Here is a 22,925-nt window from a genome sequence, read left to right on the forward strand (position 1 = left end):
GGTAACATCAATGAAGAAACAAAAATGCTGGTTTGCGTTTTAAATCACAGTACTTCTATGATGCAAAAGCACTTAATAAAAAATGCAGACCCATCTAGAAAAGTATTGTGCACTACTGTCCAGTTTTACAACATGAGCTAAATCAGTTTAGTGGGAAAAATCAACAAAAAATAAAATGATTATCAAAAAATGGAATATGAAAAGTTTTGAAAATACATTTAATTTAAAACATAATAAAAATCCCAATTAAAAAAATAACCAACAAAACTAGAATACATCATGAGAAAAATATTATTTTTTACCTGGAGTTTTAAGTGTTCATTTTCTTTTCTTAATTGATCCATGATTATATCAGTCTGCTGTACAGCAACTTTCATTTTATTATATTCATTGGTCATCTTTTCCATTTCCAATACAGAATCCTCTAGGTTCTTCTGCATTTCCTGGTTTTGAACATCTAGTTTCTCATTTGCTTCAGTTAAAGTCTGAAAATTAATACATGAAAAAAGGATATGTTGTATGTGTCAGAGCGTAAGAGAATTTCTAAACATTCTGGTAGCAGCTGCAGACTTTGGTAGTGTAGACAATCTTAATCTTATACATTTGAAATTATAATAAATATGTATATAATATTAAGAATAAACACTTTTGGTTGTTACAATAAACAGAGTAAAATCATTTTATACAGTTTTTCCCTTTACTGCAGTTAAGACTTTAAGAATTGTGTTTTATTAAAGTTGATATTTTAAATGTAAAAGAATTTAGAAGTAGAATATGTGCTTTTTTCAAGGATGAAAGAAAAATGAAAGAGGATATATTTTAAAAAATTATTAGGTTTTGGGAAATATTGTAACTTTTGGTTTTATTTGCTTGGCTAGCTAGCTAGCTTTCTATATGCAAATTTATAAACATTGACAAAGGAATATACACAATCAAATACTGCATATTTTTTTCATGCCCTCTTCATTCAATTCCTGGTCATAGGGAGCAGTATCTTATTCCATCAATATTGGGCACCTGTACATGGCAGGGTCCAATCATATCCACACACAAATTTGTGAATACTTGACTTGCCAAACAACATAAGAAACATGATTTGTGGGAGAACACTAGACTACCCAGGAGAGATCTCACACAAACACATTACTGACAGAACATGTAAAATCCACGCAGACAGCATTTAGTTAAGGACAAGGGGGCTCTGCCCCCTGCTCGCTTCGCTCGCCTACCCCCGGCGTTTTGAACCCGTGCCCGCTGGGCAGCCACGTGTGAGGATGACGCACGTTTAATACAGAGCGTTCGCCCGTGTCACTCTGGGGCCCCCCACTGTTAATACGGAGCTCCGTCCGTACTATTATGCGGTGCATTGTGGACTACTGCGGCCCCCGTAGTGTTTCCTGTTTCAGTTTGCATCTCGGTCAGTTGAGCTTTTGTTTTTGAAGCTTTTGAATTCTGGTCTTCATCATCTGTAACCTGCTGTCCATGTGTTTGGCCCCCTCGTTTAACCTGTTTATGACGTTTTACTTTGCTTTCTACTCTGTCTTTCATTTCTGATCTCGCTTTATTCTGCTTTTGTTTCAATGAGACCTGATCCGTGGTGAATATATTTTCCCTTTTTCGAGTAATAATTTTCATTTGTTTGCGATATTGTGATGTTTATCGTACTGTTAATAATGCATCACTGTAATGTGATTCACCTATGCTGTATAGTTTGGACGTGTGAGGATGCCGTATGTTTAATACAGAGCGTTCGCCCGTGTCACTCTGGGGCCCCCCACTGTTAATACGGAGCTCCGTCCGTACTATTATGCGGTGCATTGTGGACTACTGCGGCCCCCGTAGTGTTTCCTGTTTCAGTTTGCATCTCGGTCAGTTGAGCTTTTGTTTTTGAAGCTTTTGAATTCTGGTCTTCATTATCTGTAACCTGCTGTCCATGTGTTTGGCCCCCTCGTTTAACCTGTTTATGACGTTTTACTTTGCTTTCTACTCTGTCTTTCATTTCTGATCTCGCTTTATTCTGCTTTTGTTTCAATGAGACCTGATCCGTGGTGAATATATTTTCCCTTTTTCGAGTAATAATTTTCATTTGTTTGCGATATTGTGATGTTTATCGTACTGTTAATAATGCATCACTGTAATGTGATTCACCTATGCTGTATAGTTTGGACGTGTGAGGATGCCGTATGTTTAATACGGAGCGTTCGCCCGTGTCACTCTGGGTCTCCTCACTGTTACTACGAAGGTCTTTCCGAACTATTATGCGGTGCATTGTGGAGCATTGCGGACTCTGTAGTGTTTCCCATTTCACTTCGTATCTCGTTTAGTCGAGCTCTTTCTTTTTGGAGCAGTGCCTGCCTGGTCTGCAGCATTTCAGACGGACGTTGTAGGCGCCTGCGGTCATTAATTATATCCAGGCAGGCGCGTGTTTGTATCTCGGTCACTCGAGCTGTGTCGTGTTGAATCAGTGCCTGCTTTGCCTACGCAGTTTGAGATGCGCATTGTAGGCGTCTACGTTCATTAGATCTGTCCACGCGGGCTCGGTGTCGAAGCTGTGTTAGTTGTTGAGCTGTTTGGTTTTGGAGCCGAGACAGTTTTGCTTCCGTGGTTTCAGACGCGTGTCCGTACCATCTCGGGTTTGATGCATGAACCTTTGTGGACTCCGTAGTGTGTCCCGTTTCACTCTGGTGCGGGGCGTTGACTCCTCTCGTTTTACTATGTCTCCTCCTGCGGCTTGACCACGCATTAGTGCCACTCACAATATGGCGGCGACGCCTGCGCCTTCCGTAGTATGTCGGTTTTTGCCATGCTGTGTAGGCGCCTTTGCCTTTTGTACTTTACCGCGCCTTCCGACGCACGATGTAGGCGCCTGCACCTTCCGGTCCGCCTCCGCTGTGTGGTGTGGACGTTTAACTGTTGTTGTTTCTGCCTTTATATTCTGTATCTCGGTGTGCATGTGTTTCGTGCCTAGGTTTTTTTGAAGCTGTTGCATTCCAGTTTTCATCATCTGTAACCCGCTCTCCATGTGTTCGTCCCCGTTCTTTAATTCCTTTATTCCTTTAATTTTTACTTTGTTTCCTACTCTGTGTTTTATTTCTGACCTCGCTTTATCCTGCTTGCGGCATGTCAGACGGTTCATAGTCTCTCTGGTTTTACTCTGGGGAGGGGGGCTTTGTTCTGTAACCTGCTCTCCATGTGTTTGTCCCTGTTCTTTAACCTCTTTATGACGGTTTACTTTGTTTCCTACTCTGACGGTTCGTAGTCTCTCCCGTTTTGCTCTGGTTTGGGGGGGGGGGTTGGGGGCTTTGTGTGGCGCCTGCGCACGTGCGTAGTCTCTCCCGTTTCCTTCGGGGGGGGGGGGATCTTTGTATGGCACTTGCGCACTATGTCTTTTGCGTCCACGGGCAGGTCCCTGCGTCCATATCCGGTTTACCATTCTCGTTTAGTAATATGGATACTATATCCATGCCTACCACTGTTTCACCATGCTGCCCATATAAGAAAAGATCAGAAACTGTGCCACACATCAAACGCATGGAAAAATTTCAATGTTCATAGTTTTGCAAAAAATATGATCAATCGTATAAGGAAAACTATTTTGTTCAGTGGCAAATTTCTAAAAGCATGTAAGAGAATTACTATAACTACCAATGCCAGCTCACCTTTTGGCGACCATTTTCCTGTTCCGGGACCTCATGTATAAACGGTGTGTATGCATAAAAATGTTGCTTATGCCTATATCCACGCTCACTTCTGGATGTATAAAAACTAAAACACGCAAATTTTTATGGCTTCCTCACACCTTGCATATACAGTTTTCTGCTAGGTTTTGCAAACTGGTGGCACCCAGCGTCAAAGCAGTGCCACGGTTTCTGTGGCATTTACCTTCTTTTTCATAATGTGGGCTTCATTAACTACACTAATATTATTGGCATATTGTTTAAAAATTTTATTCCCTTGACTGTAATCATTCTGTAACTATAATGGTGCACAGAATTGTCAAACTATTCCAACTACCATAATTGCTTTAGCATTGCTAGAAGACATTGCAAATGGAATAATTAGAAGAGAGCACGTATTTACAGATGATGGTGGCTGGCTCCTAAATCGATTTCAATTTCCAAGATCTGTCCTCTTGGAGGTGTGTGCTGAACTGGTTACTGGCTTTACAAAGGCAGATTTTTAGGAATTGTGCTCTACCTGCTCCTTTGCAAGTTCTGTCCACTTTTCATTGTGAACTTGCGGAGTTGTGCCATGCCAGCTACATGGGATGGTATTATTCACTTGTCACCCAGATATATAAGATTTCCTTACACTGTGGTCAAACTGGGAAACATCAAAGCACAATTCGCAGCAACATCTAGTTTTCCAAATGCAATCGGAGCGATCAACTGCATGCACATTGCTATTGCAACGGCGCTGGACAAGTTGCATCAGCCAGGGATTAATCACCAAAACAATGAGCTGGCATTACATCATCTACAGCAGGAGCGCCTATAAAAAAAATGGCAGCTCTGCACTGTCGCATGTGCTTTTTTATCTAGATGCAGCATTTGTGTTTTAGCCAATTCATTTAATCTGTGGTCAATATCACATAGTACAACTCTTATTTTCCGTAGTTCACTGGCCACATCTCTTATAGCATCCACAATTGCATTGTGTGACTACGGAACAGCGTCCGTCAGCACAAAGCCACATGGTCACCCAGTAGTTTCCGAGGCAAAGGTGAGTATGTGTGTGTGTGTATATATACAGCCAGCACCTGAAGATGTTGCGTCCCCAGCACTGGAGTCAGCTTTTGCTATATTGTTTGAAATAGAATAAACAGATGGTGGGCTGCGACACATCTTTTCACAGAGACTTTAATATCTGACTATTTTTTTTTATTTTGGGCACTGTGCGACTTTCTGAACTTTAACTTTCAAGTGCCTCTGACACTCTGTATCAACTTCCTTTTGTTGCATGTACCACCGCTTAAGCCAACAAATAGTACATTTTTTTTCTTGCCTGCACTTCGCATTTGCTGAAATTCTTCTATTTTCCACATGCTTTTGCCATTGTCTTTTAACAAAACACTGAACCGAAGGACTATTTATTTTGATTTGCATATTCAAATATGCAAAATTGTACCAGGAGTTGGGGTGGGGCTGTAGGCATGTGCACATGCGTTACATTTTACATTCATTGGGATTTCTAAAGGGGGAAGTGTGTAGAACTTGGCGTACACACAGCTATTTGCATCTGGATTTCTTTGCACATACACACATTTCCAGTTTTGTCCATACACCATGTTTTAGTCTATGCACGACGTTATGCAAGTAGCCCCCAGTCTGAATGAACGCTGGCATGTTTGTCTGTCACTGCTAGTCAGAAACTTTCTCCTCTTCTTTTGTGGGAATTTTGTTTGTGTTTTGGCCTTTCCTGAACTATGCAGAGATCTATAAACAGTGGAGTTTTGGTCCACGATCATTCTGCTGCTACCCGAATCTCTCTGCTACAGTCATGAAGTTGCATTTCTGCCTAAATGGTTAGCACGAGCCCTCGCTAGCACTGAATTCTTAGCTGGATTTTGCGTGGGATTAACTCTAACCAAACAGATGGGACAATTTTACCTAAAGGCTCTGTGAAGAAGGTTTTAATGAACGTGCAGTGTGTGGCTAATAAATCGTTTATTCTAAATTACTTTTTTACATCTCACAACTTGGATTTTTTATTTATGTCAGAGACTTGGCTATGTGCCAGTGACTCACCATCTATTCAATGATCTCTTGCCTCCAGACTGTAACTTCTTTAACTTACTTAGAAGTGGTCAGGTTCGTAGGCTAGCAACGGTTTATGACAATCGATTTAAATGCAGATCTATGCCTTCAGACAATTTTTCCAGTTTGAAGCTCAGCTATTTAAAACCGAGCTTACCAATCCTGTGCTGTGTACACTTGTTTATAGACCACATGGATGTAATAAGGAGTATATCCAGGAATTCACTAACTTTTTATCTTTGTTGCTAACATGTTCTGATAACCTGCTGGTTCTGGGAGATTTAAATATTCATGTTTCTTGTCTGACGAAACCCCTGGTTAAAGAGTTTTAGGTCTGGTGGACTCCTTTAACTTGGCCCACCTAAGTCCCACTCATCAGAAAAATCATGTGCTGGAAAATCTTGTCCTTCCTGTAAAAAATGTGCCTACATTTCAGATAACTATGCTGTCATTTTTTAACTTGATCTCCTATGTCCGTCCAGGGATTTACCCAACCCCAGTGTCATGTTTGATAAATGCGGAATCTGTCTTGCAGTTTTGTGATACCTTTTCAAACCTTCACTCATCTGTAGTGGCAGAAGCCCTCTCCATGTGGTTCGATGCTCATGGCCTGGTTAGACTCCCAGAGTCTACGTGCAAGCAAACACTGGATTTGATTGTACCCTTAAAGTTAAGGCGAGCCAGGGTTAAGGTCAGAATTCAGCCTTGGCTAAATGACATCACTAATGCTATCAGAAAGGATTACAGGCAGGCAGAGCTCAGGTGGAAAAAAGATAAACTCCAGGTCTCACATAAAACTGTGAAAACTTGCTTGAAGCTCTACCAAGAGGCGGTGAGATCAGCACAATCAAATTATCTTTCAGATTTAATTGCAAACGCTGCCTCGGGACCTAGAGTGCTTTTTAACCCCATAAACACTTTTTTTTAAATCCACCAGGCAGTGGTCTCCCTATGGGCTTGCCTGATACCTACAAATTATTCCTCAACTATTTTTATAGATAAAATCCAAGTTATTCAGTCGGGCATTATACTTCCAGCTGCAGACCACAGGGAGGGGATTCCAGCTTCCCTTGGGCCACTACATACCCGGTTTACACTGTTTAAACCAGTTTCCTCCTCCCATCTAGCCGATATACTCATGCACTAGAAACCTCTCAATATTTTACCTGCACACCTGTTTAATGATTCTTTTGGGGTCATCAGTCCACTTGTCTTGGCCATAATTAGTAGCGGTTTAAAAATGGGGGAAATTCCTGACAATTTCAAACATGCAATTGTTCAGTCACTACTGAAGAAGCCTACTCTGGACTCTACAGTGTTCTCAAATTACAGGCCTATCTCTACACTCCCTTGTGGTGTAGCGGGTCCACAGCTCATGTCAAAAAGGCCACTTTTTAAAATAAAATAATCGCCGCACTCATGGCTTCGTGAGGGGGCGCGGTGTGTGTGGCCGAGCGGTTCCTGGGGGAATTTGTGATGCAGGCGGTTCTCACAGAAGTGCACAGGTGAGGACTTATCCGCATCCGTAATTGTTCCCGGGAGCTGCTGATTGCCACAGCTGATCAACGTCCCCGTGATAAACAGAAGTGTGAGGCGGCTAGCAGGGAAAGATGAAGAAAGAAAGAAGAAAAGAAAGAAATGGAGGTTGCAGGAGAAGAGGACGGCAGGAAGCAGGGAGATGATAGCCGGTGCAAGAGAGAGAGAGAGCAGGCTCGCAGGCAGCTGGACAGTGAGCCCTAGTGGGGTGTTTGGCCGACACCTAGGGCAGTTGGTAGTGGTCGCTCTCGCTGAGCATTGTGAGGAGTGGGAGTGACCGGAAGAAGGATGGCTCGCCGCAGAAGACAGCGGGAGTTGGGAGGCTTGGGAGGTGGATACCCCAGCGTGAGCGTCCTGGCCATTGGGGGAACCCAAGTCTCGGTCTGGAGAGTGCTGAAACGAAGCCAGGGATCGGGAATTCTCCAGACCAGAAGGCAGAATGAAGGTCAGCTGCAGGTTGGGTGGCTCCCCTGGTGCATAGCCTGGACGGGAGAAGCAGGGGAGTCACCAGTAGAAAGGCACCGGGCTTTGTTTTAAAAGGACAGCTTCCAGCCATTGTTTTAACCTCGTTTTTAAAGGATTTATTTATTTTATTTTTTTTTAACCTCCACTTTTAACCTCTGTTTTTATGGATTATTTATTTAAGGATATTTTGATACACTGCACTTATTTATTTGGACACTTTGCTTTTGATTTTGCTGATTTTAATAAAAGCACTTTTGTACTTTTTGCACCATCCCCTTGTTTTGTTGTGTTTCACTGCCAAGTTCATCGGTGACATTACTGACGTTCTCGGGTTCAGGGCTCCCGGAAGGAGGATGGGAGTGTGGAGCGAACCCGTATCGTCACATCCCTTTCCTCCTAAAAATTATGGTTTATTTACAATTACTTTCACATTTAGCGGAAATAAAGTATGTGATGTGTTTCAATCTGGTTTTAAAACATTTCGTAGTACACAATCTGTTTTATTGAAGGTGACAAATGATATTCTATTAACCTTGGACTTGGTTTCTGGTGCTATTTTGGTGTTGCTGGATCTTAGTGTAGCTTTTGATACGGTGGACCATGGGGTTCTATTAAAACAACTTGAGTGTGAAGTCGGTATTCAAGGATGTACACTGAAATGGTTTGTGTCAAACTTAAATGGTAGATCTATGTCTGTTAACATAAGTGATAATTTATCCCAGCCAGCTCTGCTCACTCAAAGAGTACCACAAGGCTCTAATCTGGCCCCTTTATTATTTGCCTTAAACTTGTTCCCTTTGGGGTTCTTTTTCAAAAACATAATTTCAATTACCATTAGTGCTGAGCGGCGTACCTGTTCATACCGAAAACCGTTTTTAATTTTTGTTATGATATGGATTTTTCTTATACCGCAACACCGGTTTAAATTGCCTAAACAACGTTCAGAACGTGGCACAGTGGGAAACTGTTTAAGGGGGACCTTTTTCACTGCTACACCGCTAAACACATGCAACGGAGTACAGTGGAACCTCGGTTCACGGACATCTCGGAACACATATAAATCGGTTTACAACCAAAAAGTTCGCCAAACTTTTGCATCTGTTCACAACCACACACTCGGTATACAAACAAGCCAGTTTCCCTTTCGGTTTGTACGTATTCAGTCTCTCCCTGTGCATTTCCTGTGCAGCGAGCAAGAGAGAGAGAGCGCGACACACACGAGAGAGAGAGAGAGAGAGAGAGACAGACACACACACACACAGGCGCGAGGGAGAGACACACACACACAGGCGCGCGAGAGAGACACACACACACACACAGGCAGCGCGAGAGAGGGAGCTGGACGCATAAGGTAGGAAGGCAGTTAAAGAATGCACTGGGCTTGTGTTTGTTTTCACTTCTGTTTTCAGCGATCAGTTCGTAGCGTGCATTGTTGCAATGTTACTTTTCTTGGAGGTTTATTAAATTACGGATTTTTTCAAATGTTCATTTTTTTCCCTGTGATTAAAACTCATAAAAAAAAAGTGTTTTTAGCCAGCGGTTGGTAGCGCTATAGCACGAACTATTGCAGTGTTAGTTTTCTCTGTTGTTCAAGGTTTTCTCAGTGTTATTCAATGTTTTTACATTTAGTTTACTATTACGCTGTGCATTCTATGGTTTAATTAACTACATTTGTACTTAAAAACAGTTCGTATGGTCTGGAACGGATTAATTGTATTTACATACAATCCTATAGGGGAAATTGCTTCGGTTCACGACCAAATTGGGTTACGACCAGAGTTCTGGAACGAATTATGGTCGTGAACCGAGGTTCCACTGTACATGTGTTAGTGGAGGTGTTGCGCAGGGGCACTTTTTCACAGCTACACCGCTAAACACATGCAATGGAGTACATGCGGTAGTGGAGGTATTGCGCTGTGAAAATGGACAGAGAACATTCTGAAACTGAAGCTGTAGCAGACGATAAAGTTGAAAATGATGAGACAGAAGAACTTTTGCTGGAAAATGGAGCCGTGTCTGTTGTCTGATGATACTTTGGATTTAAAAGGTCGGATGTGGACCATTATGTTCAAATGTGTGAATACTGTTTCTATACTACTGGATAATATTGCAAGCCAAGTTGTACTTGTTTTATTTTTTTCAATACTGTGTAATGTACGTGGGTACTGTGTAATAGTGTGACGACATGTTGAATTTATTCTCGACATTTCCACTTTAATCTCGACACTTATGACGAGAATAAAGTCGACATGTTGACTTTATTCTTGACATTTCTACTTTATTCTTGCCGTTTGTCAAGATTAAAGTCGACATGTCGACTTTATTCTCGTAATTTGTTATTAAAGTAGAACATCGTTCACTAAACTTTCTTAAAATGAACATTTAATTTACTAGATTTTCTCAAACCCCATCATAAGTTATGTAGCACATTTAATGCTTTGTGTTAAGTGTTCCCGGAGCCATGTTAATTGCTACCGCTTCTTAAACTGACTTCCTCTTGCACTAAGAGGAGGCGCTAGCAGCACACAGAATACATTCATTTCATGATATCCCTGTTCCCTGAACATTTAGAATGCTAAGATAAATACTTGATATAATTTTCATGATGAAATGCATTAAAGCATGTATCAATCATGTGGCACGGAGGTGTGGAGGTTGTACTGCTGCCACACAGCAACGGGGTCCTGGGTGTTCCTTGGTTTGAATTTCCATGTTGTTCTGGTGGGTGTTTACTCAGCGTGCTTCAGTTTCCTTTAAAGTCATGTAGGATGTGGGGTTTTGTTATGTTATATTAACCCTGCTAGTGTATGTATTGCTCGTATTCACCCTGCGATGTGCTGTTGCCCCATTCAGGATTTGCTCCCGCCTCGCACACAATGCTTGCTGGGATGCTTGCGCAATCCTGAATGGACAGTGTAATTAAACATGTATAACGAATATTTTATTATTTTTTTTAAGTTCTGAACATTCCATGGTCTAAGTTTATAACTAGTTTTAATTTCACAAAGATGTTTATTGTGTGGTGATTGGTTATGTGGAGAAAGAAAGAGGAAGGATAGGAACTGGGGATTTGGTACGTCAGACAGCACGCATGCAATAAAGAAAGCCCGCTCAGAAGAACATCCATTGAATTCTGTGTTCATTGTCTATGAACACCAGATCACGAACCCAACATTTGCACAGTATTTCAGTTAAACCTGTGCGATACCCATTCATACATCCAGTTTTTTGGAGCCTCGTCATGCCTGCCATAAAGTTCTGAATACTGAACGTAGACCTGGGGACCCCTTACTGCGAGGGAGCAGCACTACCGCCACACTACCATGTATGTTTAATACCTGCTTTAATGCATTTCATCCTGAAAATGATATCAAGTATTTATCTTAGCATTCTAAATGTTCAGAGAGCAGCAATATATCATGAGGTGAATGTATTCTGTGTGGCGATCACTGCCAGCGCCTCCTCTTAGTGTAGAGGAAGTCAGTTTAAGAAGTGCGTACCGATTAACAACTGAGTCAGGGAACACTTAACACAAAGCATTTTTTGTGCTACATTAACTTATGACAGGGTTTGAGAAAATCTAGTAAATTAAACATTGATTTTAGGATGAAGTTTAGTTTATGACATTCTACTTTAATTACAAAATAAACTATGAGAATAAAGTGGAAATGTCGAGAATAAAGTCAACATGTCGATTTATTCTTGACATATAGTTTTTTTTTCTTCCGTGTCCGTTATTTTTTTTTCTTCACCGTGGCCCTAATATGCTTCCGTAGGGCTACACCACAAATAGCATGATAAATGCAAGTTGCAGTTTTATTATTTATGTTTATAGCTTAGCTTGAAGAAAGGTCCATATTAATGCAGTTTGCCTTAATGATGGTTCAGTTGGTAAAGATGTCATCACCAAGTTGCACTTGTTTTATTTTTATTTGGTGAATTCTGTACTGTGTAATGCACCTGGGCTTGAAGTCTTGAAGTAATAGTATTATTACTAGAAGTTGCAATATTATTTATTTTATTGTTATTATTTATTAGTTTAAATATTATGCAGTTTAATGATGGTAAAGCTATTTAAAAAGTCAGTTTAACATGTCAGTGTACAGAGATTGTTAACATTAACAGAAAGTGTAGTTGGTTTACAAAAAATATTTACTCTTTATTCATTTTCTAAGACATGTTCAGTGCAGTACAACTTTTGACAAGCACCTCTGGATATTTTACTAAGTCTAAATGCCTCTTTGGATGGTTGAAAATATGTTGTCAAAATTTTAGTTTAAGTTGTTTACAAAATTTGTTCCAATAAAAAGGTTCTATATTTTGACTGCTACTGTCATGCAGTGTGATTCCTTCTCTTCATTAGTGCCATCCCCTTGAAAACAATCACTTTATGGGGCCATGCAAACCTGTATTAATACTTGTGTGCACATTAAAAATGTATTTTTGTACAATGTACAATTCTCATCACAGTGGAACAGGTTATTCTTAGCCAGTAATAGCAGTGGAAAATGTGGTTAACATTCACTCATGCACGGGGAAAAAAATACCATCCAATACCGTGAAACCGGTATAATTTTGAAAAATACCGTGATATAGAATTTTGGTCATACCGCCCAGCACTAATTACCATTGTTATGCTGATGATACACAGCTTTACATTAAAGTTAGACCTGACATTGTTTTATCTGTAAAGACGCTGATGGAGTTTACTGATGATTTTAAAATCTGGATGGTGAAAAATTTCCTCCAACTAAATGAAAATAAAACTGAAGTTATTAACTTTGGTCCTACTTTTTCTGCTAATGAAATTGCCATTCATTTAGGCTTGCTGAGAGCAACAATTTGTAATGATGTCAGGAACCTGGGTATCATCTTTGATTTGTCTGTAAGCTTTGACAAACAAATCTCTGTGGTCGTAAATTCCAGCTTTTACCAACTGAGGCATATTTCAAAGTTAAAATCCTTCCTTTCACAGATTCCACAGTGATTCATGCTTTTATTACATCTTGGTTTGATTATTGCAATTTCTTATATATGGGATTGCCCAAATCTGCCTTGTTGTACCTTCAGTTGGTACAGAATGCAGCAGCTACATTTCCGGCCAGCACTGGTAAAAGATAGTATACCTCACTTCTATTGGCTTCCCTCTATTGGCTGCATGTGAGATTTCGGATTGACTTCAATGTTTTAATGTTTGTTTATAAGGCCTTGCACGGCATCTCCCCTAAATATATTTGCGATCTCCTTCATCCCCTCTCGACAACGAGAGTTTTGAGGTCATCTGTTCAATTTCTTCTTGCAGTTACTAGATCACGGCAAAAGTTTAAGGGTCACAGGTCTTTTTCAGTTATTGCTCCAAGAGCTTGGAACGATCTGCAATCCACATCAGATCTTCTCTTCGATTGAGGTTGTTAAGACTCTGTTAAAAGCCCACTTTTTCTGCTCCACCTTCTACGATGAGTAAGGTCGTCAGGAGAGGAATATTAAATAGTTTTAATTAACTGTCTTATAAAATATGTTGTTTCATAGTAGCCTTCTTTCTTTGTGCAGCACTGTGGTACAACTTCTGTTGTTTGTAAAAGTGCTTTACAAATAAATTTGATTATATGATTTTTTTAAGGTGTGTAAAACCTAAATTGCCATTATAGTACTTTGTACATCTGATTATAGCTGCATTCCCTTTTTGTACTAGGCCAACAGAATAGCTTAGTGGCTATTGTCTGAAAGTCTATTTCTAAATTCTGGCCAATTGTGTGAGACTGCACAGGTCATGTAACCTGCCTGTAAAAAATATGCCAACTATTGTGGTGTAATTCAGTATTTCTAAAGCACCATGGGATGGTGCCGATTATAGAAAGTACAATATAAAATACAAGTTGTGTTTGTTAGGAACATTAAACAAAATCCGTTCTACTAGAAATCATCATATGAAGCTGACAGGCCAGTTTCGTCACCTTCACACCAATGTTTTCTCTGAATTCACCATTTATCTTGCTTCAGTGAACTATGTACACACATCTAATTAAATTCTTCTTCTAACTTTGTGTTCCACTCTCACATGCCTTATCACACTCGTATATACCATAAAATTACTTGCACAGACAGAAATCAGAATGGGGAGTAGTGCCTTACTCTTCAGGTATGTCTAAACCATGTTGCTACTTGTTTTTTTTACCAGAATCCACAGCTGATATACCAGTAACAAAAGTCATCCTTTATATATATAAAAAAAATCTATCACCATGCAATTACTTTTGATTTGCTTAAAACTGACAAAACAATCACCCACAGGTTCTTTATTTATACAGTAGCAGATATGTTAAAAACAACTCTGCTTAATCAGTAAAACACAATACCTGAATATCATCCAGATACTCATAAAGTTCCTTATTCTTCTTAGATAGCTGAGCACGAATATCTGAGTCATCTCCTCTTCTAGACAACAAGGTTTCTCTCTGGGAGTCTATTTGCTTCTGATAATCAATAACATCCTGGCGAAGCTGTTCATTCTAAAGAAAACAATATTTTATATCAGATGGTTTTCTTCATATAAACCAACTGGATAAAGAACTAGCTTAAACCAAAAATTATTAAGTACCTACTGAGACTAGCAAAAAACATTTAAAGTAACATCATCTATTTAACACTTTAAACACCTATGATGTTGAATCCAGGTGCCAAAGATTAAATCTGTGGATTGGATATTTCACATCACCTACATTGGATTACTTTACCTTTTTTTTAAGCCGTTTAACCTTAGGAATAAAAATATGGGGGGGGGATCAGAAGAAAAAAATCAAGTTAAACTACCTCACAGAGAGATTAAATATTTTACACTGATATATACCAATTATATTAAAAATGATATTAAATTAAATAAAAAAGCAGATTACAAGAGTAACAAGCAAAAATGAAATGGTAAAATTAAAACAGTTTAAAAATGAGGAAATAAAAAAAGATTAATGTCTAATCACAATTAAGAACAGTAACTAAGACTACAATAAATTATACAGTATATATTTATTCTAATTACAAAATTCGGCTAGCACTTCAAAATATCTGTGGGTGCTATATGCATAATACGCATATAGTAATAGGTAACCAAGAAAAGAACCATGTTGCAGGCTGACAAGAATAATATGTTACAGTAGACTCAAAATATTAAGACCCCTTCACTTTCTGCACACTTTACTGTGTTGAAGATTTAATTTTAAATGGCTATATTTTCATTTTTACCCATCAATCTACAGTTAATGTAACCCATAATGACAAAGTGAAAACATTTTCAGAAAGGTTTGCCAACTTATTAAAAATCAAAAACTGAAACCTCTAATTTATGTAAGTATTCAGATCCTTTGCTTTGGCACTCAGATTATGGTCAGGTGCATCACGGTTGCTTTAATTATCCTTGAGATGTGTCTACAAATTGTTTCCAGTTCACGTATTGAATTAAGTGGAAAATTTTAGAAAGGCATAGTTCTGTGTATGTTTGGTCTCACAATTCACACTGCAAAAACTCCAGTCATGAAGTCCAAGGAATTCTCTGTAGACCTCCATGATCACATTGTGGTAAAGCATAGATCAGTGCAAAGATACTGTATAAACACCATACATAAAGCTTTGAGTGTTCCCAGACACAGTAGCCTCAATAACTATGAAATGGAAGAAGTTTAAGACTCTTCAAAGAGGAGGTTGTCTTTCCTAAGTGAGTAACCAGACAGGGAGGTGATCAAGTACCTAATCATCACTCTAATAGAGCTTTGGAAGGTCTTTGCTGAGGTATTTATAGTAGAGTGGCTAGAGTTTCAAACATCCTTGAACTCTGAAAGCATTAGAAAAAAAATCCTTTTGTCTAATGTGGCAAATATTGAGCTATTTGTGCCATACTTCAAGCACTTTGTTTGTTGCAGACCAGGCACTGCTCACAAACTGCCTAATACCATCCCTATGGTGAAGAATGTTGGTGGCAGCATCATGCTCTGGGTGTGCCTCTCAGTGACAGAAACATGGAGGCTGGTGAGAATTAAGGCAAGAATGAATAAAGCCAAATACACAGAGGTCGTTGAAGAAACCCTAACCCAGAAAGAACGCAACCTCAAAATGGGGCAACGACTTGCCTTTCAGCCCAACAACAGCATACAGTCAAGACGACGAGTGGTTTTGAGACAAGTCTGTGACTGTCCTTGACTGACCCAGCCAAAGCCCAGATTTAAACCTATTGAACATCTGTGTCAACACCTGAATATGGAAGTTTACAGATGCTTCCCTTTTAATTTAATGGAGCTTGAAAGGATCTACCAGGGAAAATGGCCCAAATCCAAATATGCAAAGCTTGTAGAGACTTGCCCAAGAAAACTAAAAAAAACTAATTGATGCCAAAAGGGCTTCTGCAAAATGCTGAATTAAGGGTGTAAATGCTTATATAAGATTAATTTTAATTAATCTGAAAATCTTTCTGAAAACATGTTGTCACTTTGTCATTATGTCTTATAGAGTGCAGATTAAAGTGGGAAAATGAGAAACTTCTCCACTTAAAATTAAATTATCTTCAGTACTAGCACATAAGACTTATCATGCTCAACTGGAAGAATCCTAGCCCATAACTTTTAAGTCAGTGGGTAACTGATGTTATAAACTATTTGAAATTGGCAAAAATTAATTATTCTCACTTAGTAGATCTGTTCAAAACTTTTTAAAAACAAGAGAGGGTCTAATCAACATTTTAGAATAGGTATTTATATTAGAGAAAAGGATTATCCTCCCTCTTTTCTACTCTTAAAGTTTTACACTGGCGGTTGGCTTTCCTCTCTCTCTTGGGTGGGGGTTGAACTGAATTTAGTCTGTTAAGTTTGACTTGTTTAAATGGCTTTAATAAATTCAATAAAAAAAATTAACACAATAAAGTGAGTATAAAGTGAAGGGTTCTGAATACTTTCTGAACCTACTGTTGTATATACACTCACACATATATACAACCTCTATATATACAGGGTTCAAATGCTATAGTGATTCTCAAATTCTAGGATTTTCCATGACACAAAATGTCCAGTATGGTACTACCAGCTTTTTTATACTAGAAGATAAATAAAAACCACTGGCGATAGTTAATAAAAGAGCTGTGTTTTAATGTTTGTACTATAACTTTATTATTATGACTTTAAATTCCAAAACAAACAAGAGGACTCTGGATGCCATCTGTCATGAATCTAAACCAGGCATGTGTTGCATGAATTGACCTGTGATTCTCAAATAGACTTAACTATTTCACTAAAATATATTTCTGCAGGTCATTCTGAATGCAAGCACTTGGAGTATTAACCAACTAGACAAACCCAATATAAGTTGATAAAAAAAAAAATCTGTAACTTCAGGTGTCAATTTCCATTCTGAACAACAATAGATGCTTCTTTAAAGAAGGGCAATGTCTGTCTGGTAAGCTTTAAATAATCCAGCAAGGTACTTAGCTAATAGAAGAAAAAAAGTTAACTTTAGATGTCAAAAGAGGGGCACTGTACATTTTTTTTTCACTACTTGGTAGGATTCAGTTTTCAGATTAGATATGTGATTTTTACCATAGTATTATAGCCTAAGTCTTTAGCTACATGTCTTAAGAAAATTTCAGTGCAGGCCTGGGTGTGGTCCTCTCTCTGCAGAATTTTTAAACTGCCAGTAAAATTCAATATGAATTTTGCTACTGTCAGCAACAAGAAACTCTTGAAAGCTCCAATTGCTGTATGATGTGTTTATGCACAAATTTCAGTGTTAAAAATAGGAGAGTCACAGTTCCTTTTTAACTGCTCTTACAGTAGATAAATAATATTTCAATAGATAATCTGGCCATCAACAGATAACAATAGCCAACTGCACTTGCTAATCTTTTTCCAGACAGTCACTGAAGTGCTCAAGGATGTTGTTAATGTAAGCATGATAGAAAAATTCAGACCTACAGTACTATGCAACAATCCTGCCTTCCTCCCATAGCTGAACATAGACAACCATTTTGTGGACTGCAAATAGTGGTTTAAGCTTTTATCATATAGTCTCACATGCTCCACTGTTTTTTTCTATTTTCTGCATGAATATAAATTTATAATCTATATTTTCCACCTGTAAAATATTTAGCAATCTCATGATCAGGAAAAGTACTGAAACAGCTTATTTACATCTTTGTACTATTTGGACAAATAATGCTTATCAATCACCTTTGCAAGACTTTAAAATTTCAGATAAAAAAAAAAATCGGTTTTGGAATTGAACAAGGATGTGGGGTATCCATTATATCACTATCACAAGTGGATAGAGCTATCCTGTTGCTTGCCTAGCTTAGCTTCTACCCAAAAGTGACAATTTTTCTGAAAACCTTGTCAAAATCTGACATTGCCATTGTGCATTTTATTCAGTTCACAATGCTTTTGTTCTTTTGAATAACTTTTGAATGCAGCTTCACCCATGTTACACATATTAAACAATTTCTGCCCAGTATCCTGTCCCTTATCACAGTTTTGTCTTTCTAATACTAGTCAATGCAATTTATCAGTTATTTTTTAAAAAAAAGCAGTTAACCAGTATGGTGTTTTGCTGTTTTATTAATCAGAAGCACATTTCACCTATCTTATGTCGATGTCAAAAGCTTTCCTTTGTAAAAGAAAACGGCACTTCCTCATTTGTTGCAATACCACTATCACCAAGTGATGATGCTTTTCAGAGTAAATTTTAAATATTTATCATGACAAGGTTATTTTAACTGCTGATAAGCAGACCATTATCAAAAAATTTACTTGATTAAATTCAGGGACGTTCGTGCACTATTTATTAAAAGTTTCACTTCTAAGGAATGTTCAATCACCGCAAAAAATGTGTAGATGAATGGTAGAAAGAGAAATGAAACATAAATCAAAAAACAGAGCATCAGCCTAAACCAGCAAAGCAAGCTTATCTTTCATCAGAGGCAAAATGTTAATTCAAATACAGGAGCTTTAGTTTCTTTGCCAGAAATCAACATATAATAAATGCATAAGACTTTCAGTCAAGTACCCACAAGCTTGGACAAACAGTCATAAATTGTATTTCACCAATGTTAAAGCAAAATTTTACTAAGAAAACAACTAGATGTTTAGAATATTTGTAATTCAAAGTCAAACAGAAATATATTATATGACTTTCTAGGTTTTTAAGCAGCCATACTAGACTAGTACATACAGTAAATATTACTAACTGGCATTCACAAAATTATCTCGGACATGACTGCTTAATGTCTATTTAAAGTGCAACTTATTAATTGACTACAAACCACCAGATAGGAGTATAGGTGCCATGTTTACAAATAAATCTCAGATAATCCAATACCTGCAAGAAAAGGCATGTTTTTTTACCAAACTAATATAAAACCACACCTTCAAGGCATACAGTACATAGCAAAAACAATACCAATTTAAAAAAATTGCAAAGTGTATAATACTGTATATATATATATACAATTCAAAATTCAAACACAGAAATTTACAATGTCCCAGATAAAAAGAAGAATGATGTCAAAATTTAACATTTATAGGCACTTTCATATTGTCTTATTACTGTGCCTATACAATTTTGCATTATGAAAAACTATGCTCTGAAGGAACAATACATTTAAAGAAATCACAGAACATCATTTCTGAAGCACAATTTCACATAAGTAATATTCTTCAGTAATTAAAAAAGGCAATGAAATTAAAAAAAAAATGTTACTGAAACAAATCACTGTTCATACTACTTGATCATTTCCAATGTGCTGAAATTTTAACATTAATTGTTTACCAACCTCTCTCTTTAGTTTGCCATTTTCTTTCTCTGCCTCTTCTGCCCGAAGTGTTAACTATTATCAAAGGAAAATGAAAAAATATCAACTCTGCAGTACCAATTAATTCAAACAGAATAACCAAATATACAGTTAGACATCTGAAAGAAAAACAGCTTAAAACAAATTAAACAATGATGTAAAATATACTGGATTCCAATCTGCCAGGCTGTAGTGTGTGGACTCTTCAGATGGCAACACTCAGTATGGCCATCAACTGCTTTCAAAAATATTCTATTACAAACATATGCTAATTTTTGCTAAACTTTAAGTATGTTTAAGTTAAAAACACTAAACTTTGTGTTTACCCTATCATTACAACTTTTGTGCAGCAATTGCTAGTTACTCCTGTTACAATACCATCACAGATTTACTGAGATCATACTTTCTCATTAGCTTTTTTTTCCTTATTAAGTTCCTTCTCCATTTCGGCTAGTTCTTTGTCTTTATGTTCCAATTGCTGCTCTTGCTGACGAATCTCATTTCGAAGAAAACGTGTGTCTCGTCCACCAGAGGCCATCTGAGCTTCCTACATAAAACAGAGAAGATATACTATAAATAAGTAACTGTAAATCGGTAATAGTCATACAGTATAGCTGTCAAATCATAAATTTGACAAAAACAGAATACATCCTCTTTGTTTTGAAAATTATGCTTGCCAAAATAAAACAACAATGACAGGAAGAAAAGTACAAGAAAGGAAAATATATCAGAATGGTGCAGAAGTGAGGATTACATTTTAATCTTCTTAAGGCCTCCTTACTATGGCAACCAAATACACCACATGGGTACTTAGACACATAGTTTTTCTTGTTCACTGCTGAAGTGCTTTAACAAAAATCATGGTTAATTCAGGTTTCTAATCAACAAAAAAGTATTACATCCATTCTGTGAAAACACAACAACAGATAATGCTTCAGCATTCCTCTGCACTGTTGTAAGTCACTCTGGATAAGAGCGTCTGCTAAATGATGTAAATGTAAATGTAGACTGTAAAATGTTTCAGTTTCAAACATAATCAGGGCCTATGCATTTTGGGTGACACCTGAAATGAAGCCTCAGTGCACCCAGTATTTCAAAAATCCCATGCTAATAAACTCAAAATTGGGGGTAAAATGCATTTCATTCCTGGAAATGAATTGTGGATACATAACTATGAATTGGTGTTCAAACAACAAAGCTATCCATGGACCAAGCCATTGCTAGACCACATAAACATGTTTTATTATGCAGAGAGCGTAATCCATATTTATGCTCACATTACCAATCAAATATTACACCAATTTGCATTGGGAAAACCAGTGAGGAACGCTAACAACTATCCTCTTTCTGTTTCACAAAAATGTGCTGCAAAGGCTGTTATGAGAAACAATGGATTTAAGAAGATACTAATGCCACTCCATTCTCCAGACCTGGGGCCTCATGTATAAACACAGTGCATATGCACAAAAATGATGTATAAAAACTAAACTTGGCGTAAAGCCACACACATTTTCACATCAGGGTCCTCTATTACATACATACATAAGTTTCTGCTTGGTTTTTCAAACTGGCGGCATCAAAGCAGTGCTACTGTTTCTGTGGTCTGCTTTTCCTTTTTAGATTCTCATCTATGGTGCGGGTTTTATCAAATGTACAGGAATTAATTGCATATCATTTACAAATTTAATTCACTTGATTGATCATTCTGTAACAATATAATGGTGCATGGTATGGCCAAACTATTCCAAATACCATGGCTGCTTTAGAGTTGCTAGAAGACATCACAAATGGAAGAATTAGAAGAGATTGTGTATTTCAGATGATGATTACTGGCTTCTATGTCGATTTTGATTTCCAAGGGCTATCCTCTTGGAACTGTGTGTGAACCTGTGCCAGCTTTACAAAGTCAGACTTTGAGGAATTGTGCTCTACCTGCTGCCTTTCCACGTACACTGCGATATCTGACCACTGCATTTTTCTTTTGGGCACTGTGCAACTTTCTGAACTTGAACTTTCAAGTGTCTTCGCCACATTTTTGTTGCTTATACCACTGTGCAGCCCAACAAATTATAAGTTTTCCCTTGCCTCCACACTGCACATTCGCTGAAATTATTCTTTTTTTCACGTTTTTTTCACCACACTGAACTGAAGGTTATATTTATATTGATTTGCATGTTAAAATATGTGAAATTATGAGAGGAGTTGAAGTGGGGCTATAGATACATGCACTTAAACACTTTGTGTTAAATTTCATGTTCGTTGGAATTTGTAAAGGGGAAGTGCTTGGAACTTGGTGTATGCACAGATTTATGCATCTGGATATTTTGGTGCATACACACACTTCTACTTTTGTCCGTAAACCATGTTTTAGTGTGAATTTTATGCATGGCATTCTACATGAGGCCCCTGGTGCCTTATGACTACAATGTGTTCTCCAATCTGAAGGTCTACCTCCGTTTGGATGCAATATGAAAACAATTAAAGCATTAAGTTTGATAGAGAAGAGTAGCAACAAAAACAGGACATGGAAAAATTTCTCAATATTACAAATACATTGGTGTTCACAGGGATTGTGGTGGTGTTACTGATGTTTCTCATAATCGGTCAGGCTTTAAGCCTTTACACCATTCCTTGTAAAGATAAGAGCTTGAGAAGGATCACATCCCAGCAAAAAGGCCAAAAGGGAGAAGTCCAGAAAAATCACACTAGCCATGTTTTGGCAAAGAACGTCTCCTTCTCTTTTGTTGTACTTACACAATAGTAAAGAAGAAAACAACGGCTGCGGTAATTTTAATATTACTAATGCTTTCATTAATAACCTAAAATATGTAATAAACTACAATTTTTACATACACTGTAGATTCGATATTCTGGCTACTGATCCTTTAGATTACCACAGATATATATAATTGATTAAAACATTGCTAAATCTCTTCGGAAAATGTCCTTTTTAAACAAGTACAGAACTACCTTAGTCCATCCATAGCCAAATTAAATATAATTTAATTGCAGCTTTTAAATTCCTCATAGGTATCATTTATAGGTTAACAATTTTAGAAAGCAACTGAAAATTACATTTGGCAAACTAGACTATATACCATTTAATTGTGTTACCATAACTAACTAAAATCACCTCCTGTTGCATACTAGTGGTCTAATTATGATTACCTTCTGCCTAAATCGAATATTTCTATCCTCTATTTTGCTTCCATATCACAACAACATACATATGTGATTTATAACAGCAGAAATGGAATGACCTACCTCTAATTCATTTTCAAGCTTTAATATTTTGGCTTTTAGATGACTCTCTATACAAAAACAGAAAAAATAAGCACAACATTAAAGGT

The 22,925-nt window shown here is 37.8% G+C and overlaps 1 protein-coding gene across 1 annotated transcript in view; it reads right to left on the bottom strand.

Moving 5' to 3' along the window:
• The window catches only part of LOC114663509 (centrosomal protein of 290 kDa), a 152,615-nt gene that overhangs the window by 120,303 nt on the left and 9,387 nt on the right, over window positions 1–22,925 (bottom strand). Inside the window, exons 6-10 of the mRNA XM_051931495.1 lie at window positions 22,840–22,886; window positions 19,979–20,122; window positions 19,558–19,611; window positions 14,114–14,266; window positions 303–485 (exon numbers count right to left, since the gene is read on the bottom strand). Of these exons, the coding sequence (XP_051787455.1) occupies window positions 303–485; window positions 14,114–14,266; window positions 19,558–19,611; window positions 19,979–20,122; window positions 22,840–22,886 (581 nt within the window). The remainder of the gene's footprint in view (window positions 1–302; window positions 486–14,113; window positions 14,267–19,557; window positions 19,612–19,978; window positions 20,123–22,839; window positions 22,887–22,925) is intronic.

Source organism: Erpetoichthys calabaricus, chromosome 1, assembly GCF_900747795.2.
Source record: "Erpetoichthys calabaricus chromosome 1, fErpCal1.3, whole genome shotgun sequence".
In the NCBI taxonomy this organism is placed as follows: Eukaryota; Metazoa; Chordata; class Cladistia; order Polypteriformes; family Polypteridae; genus Erpetoichthys; species Erpetoichthys calabaricus.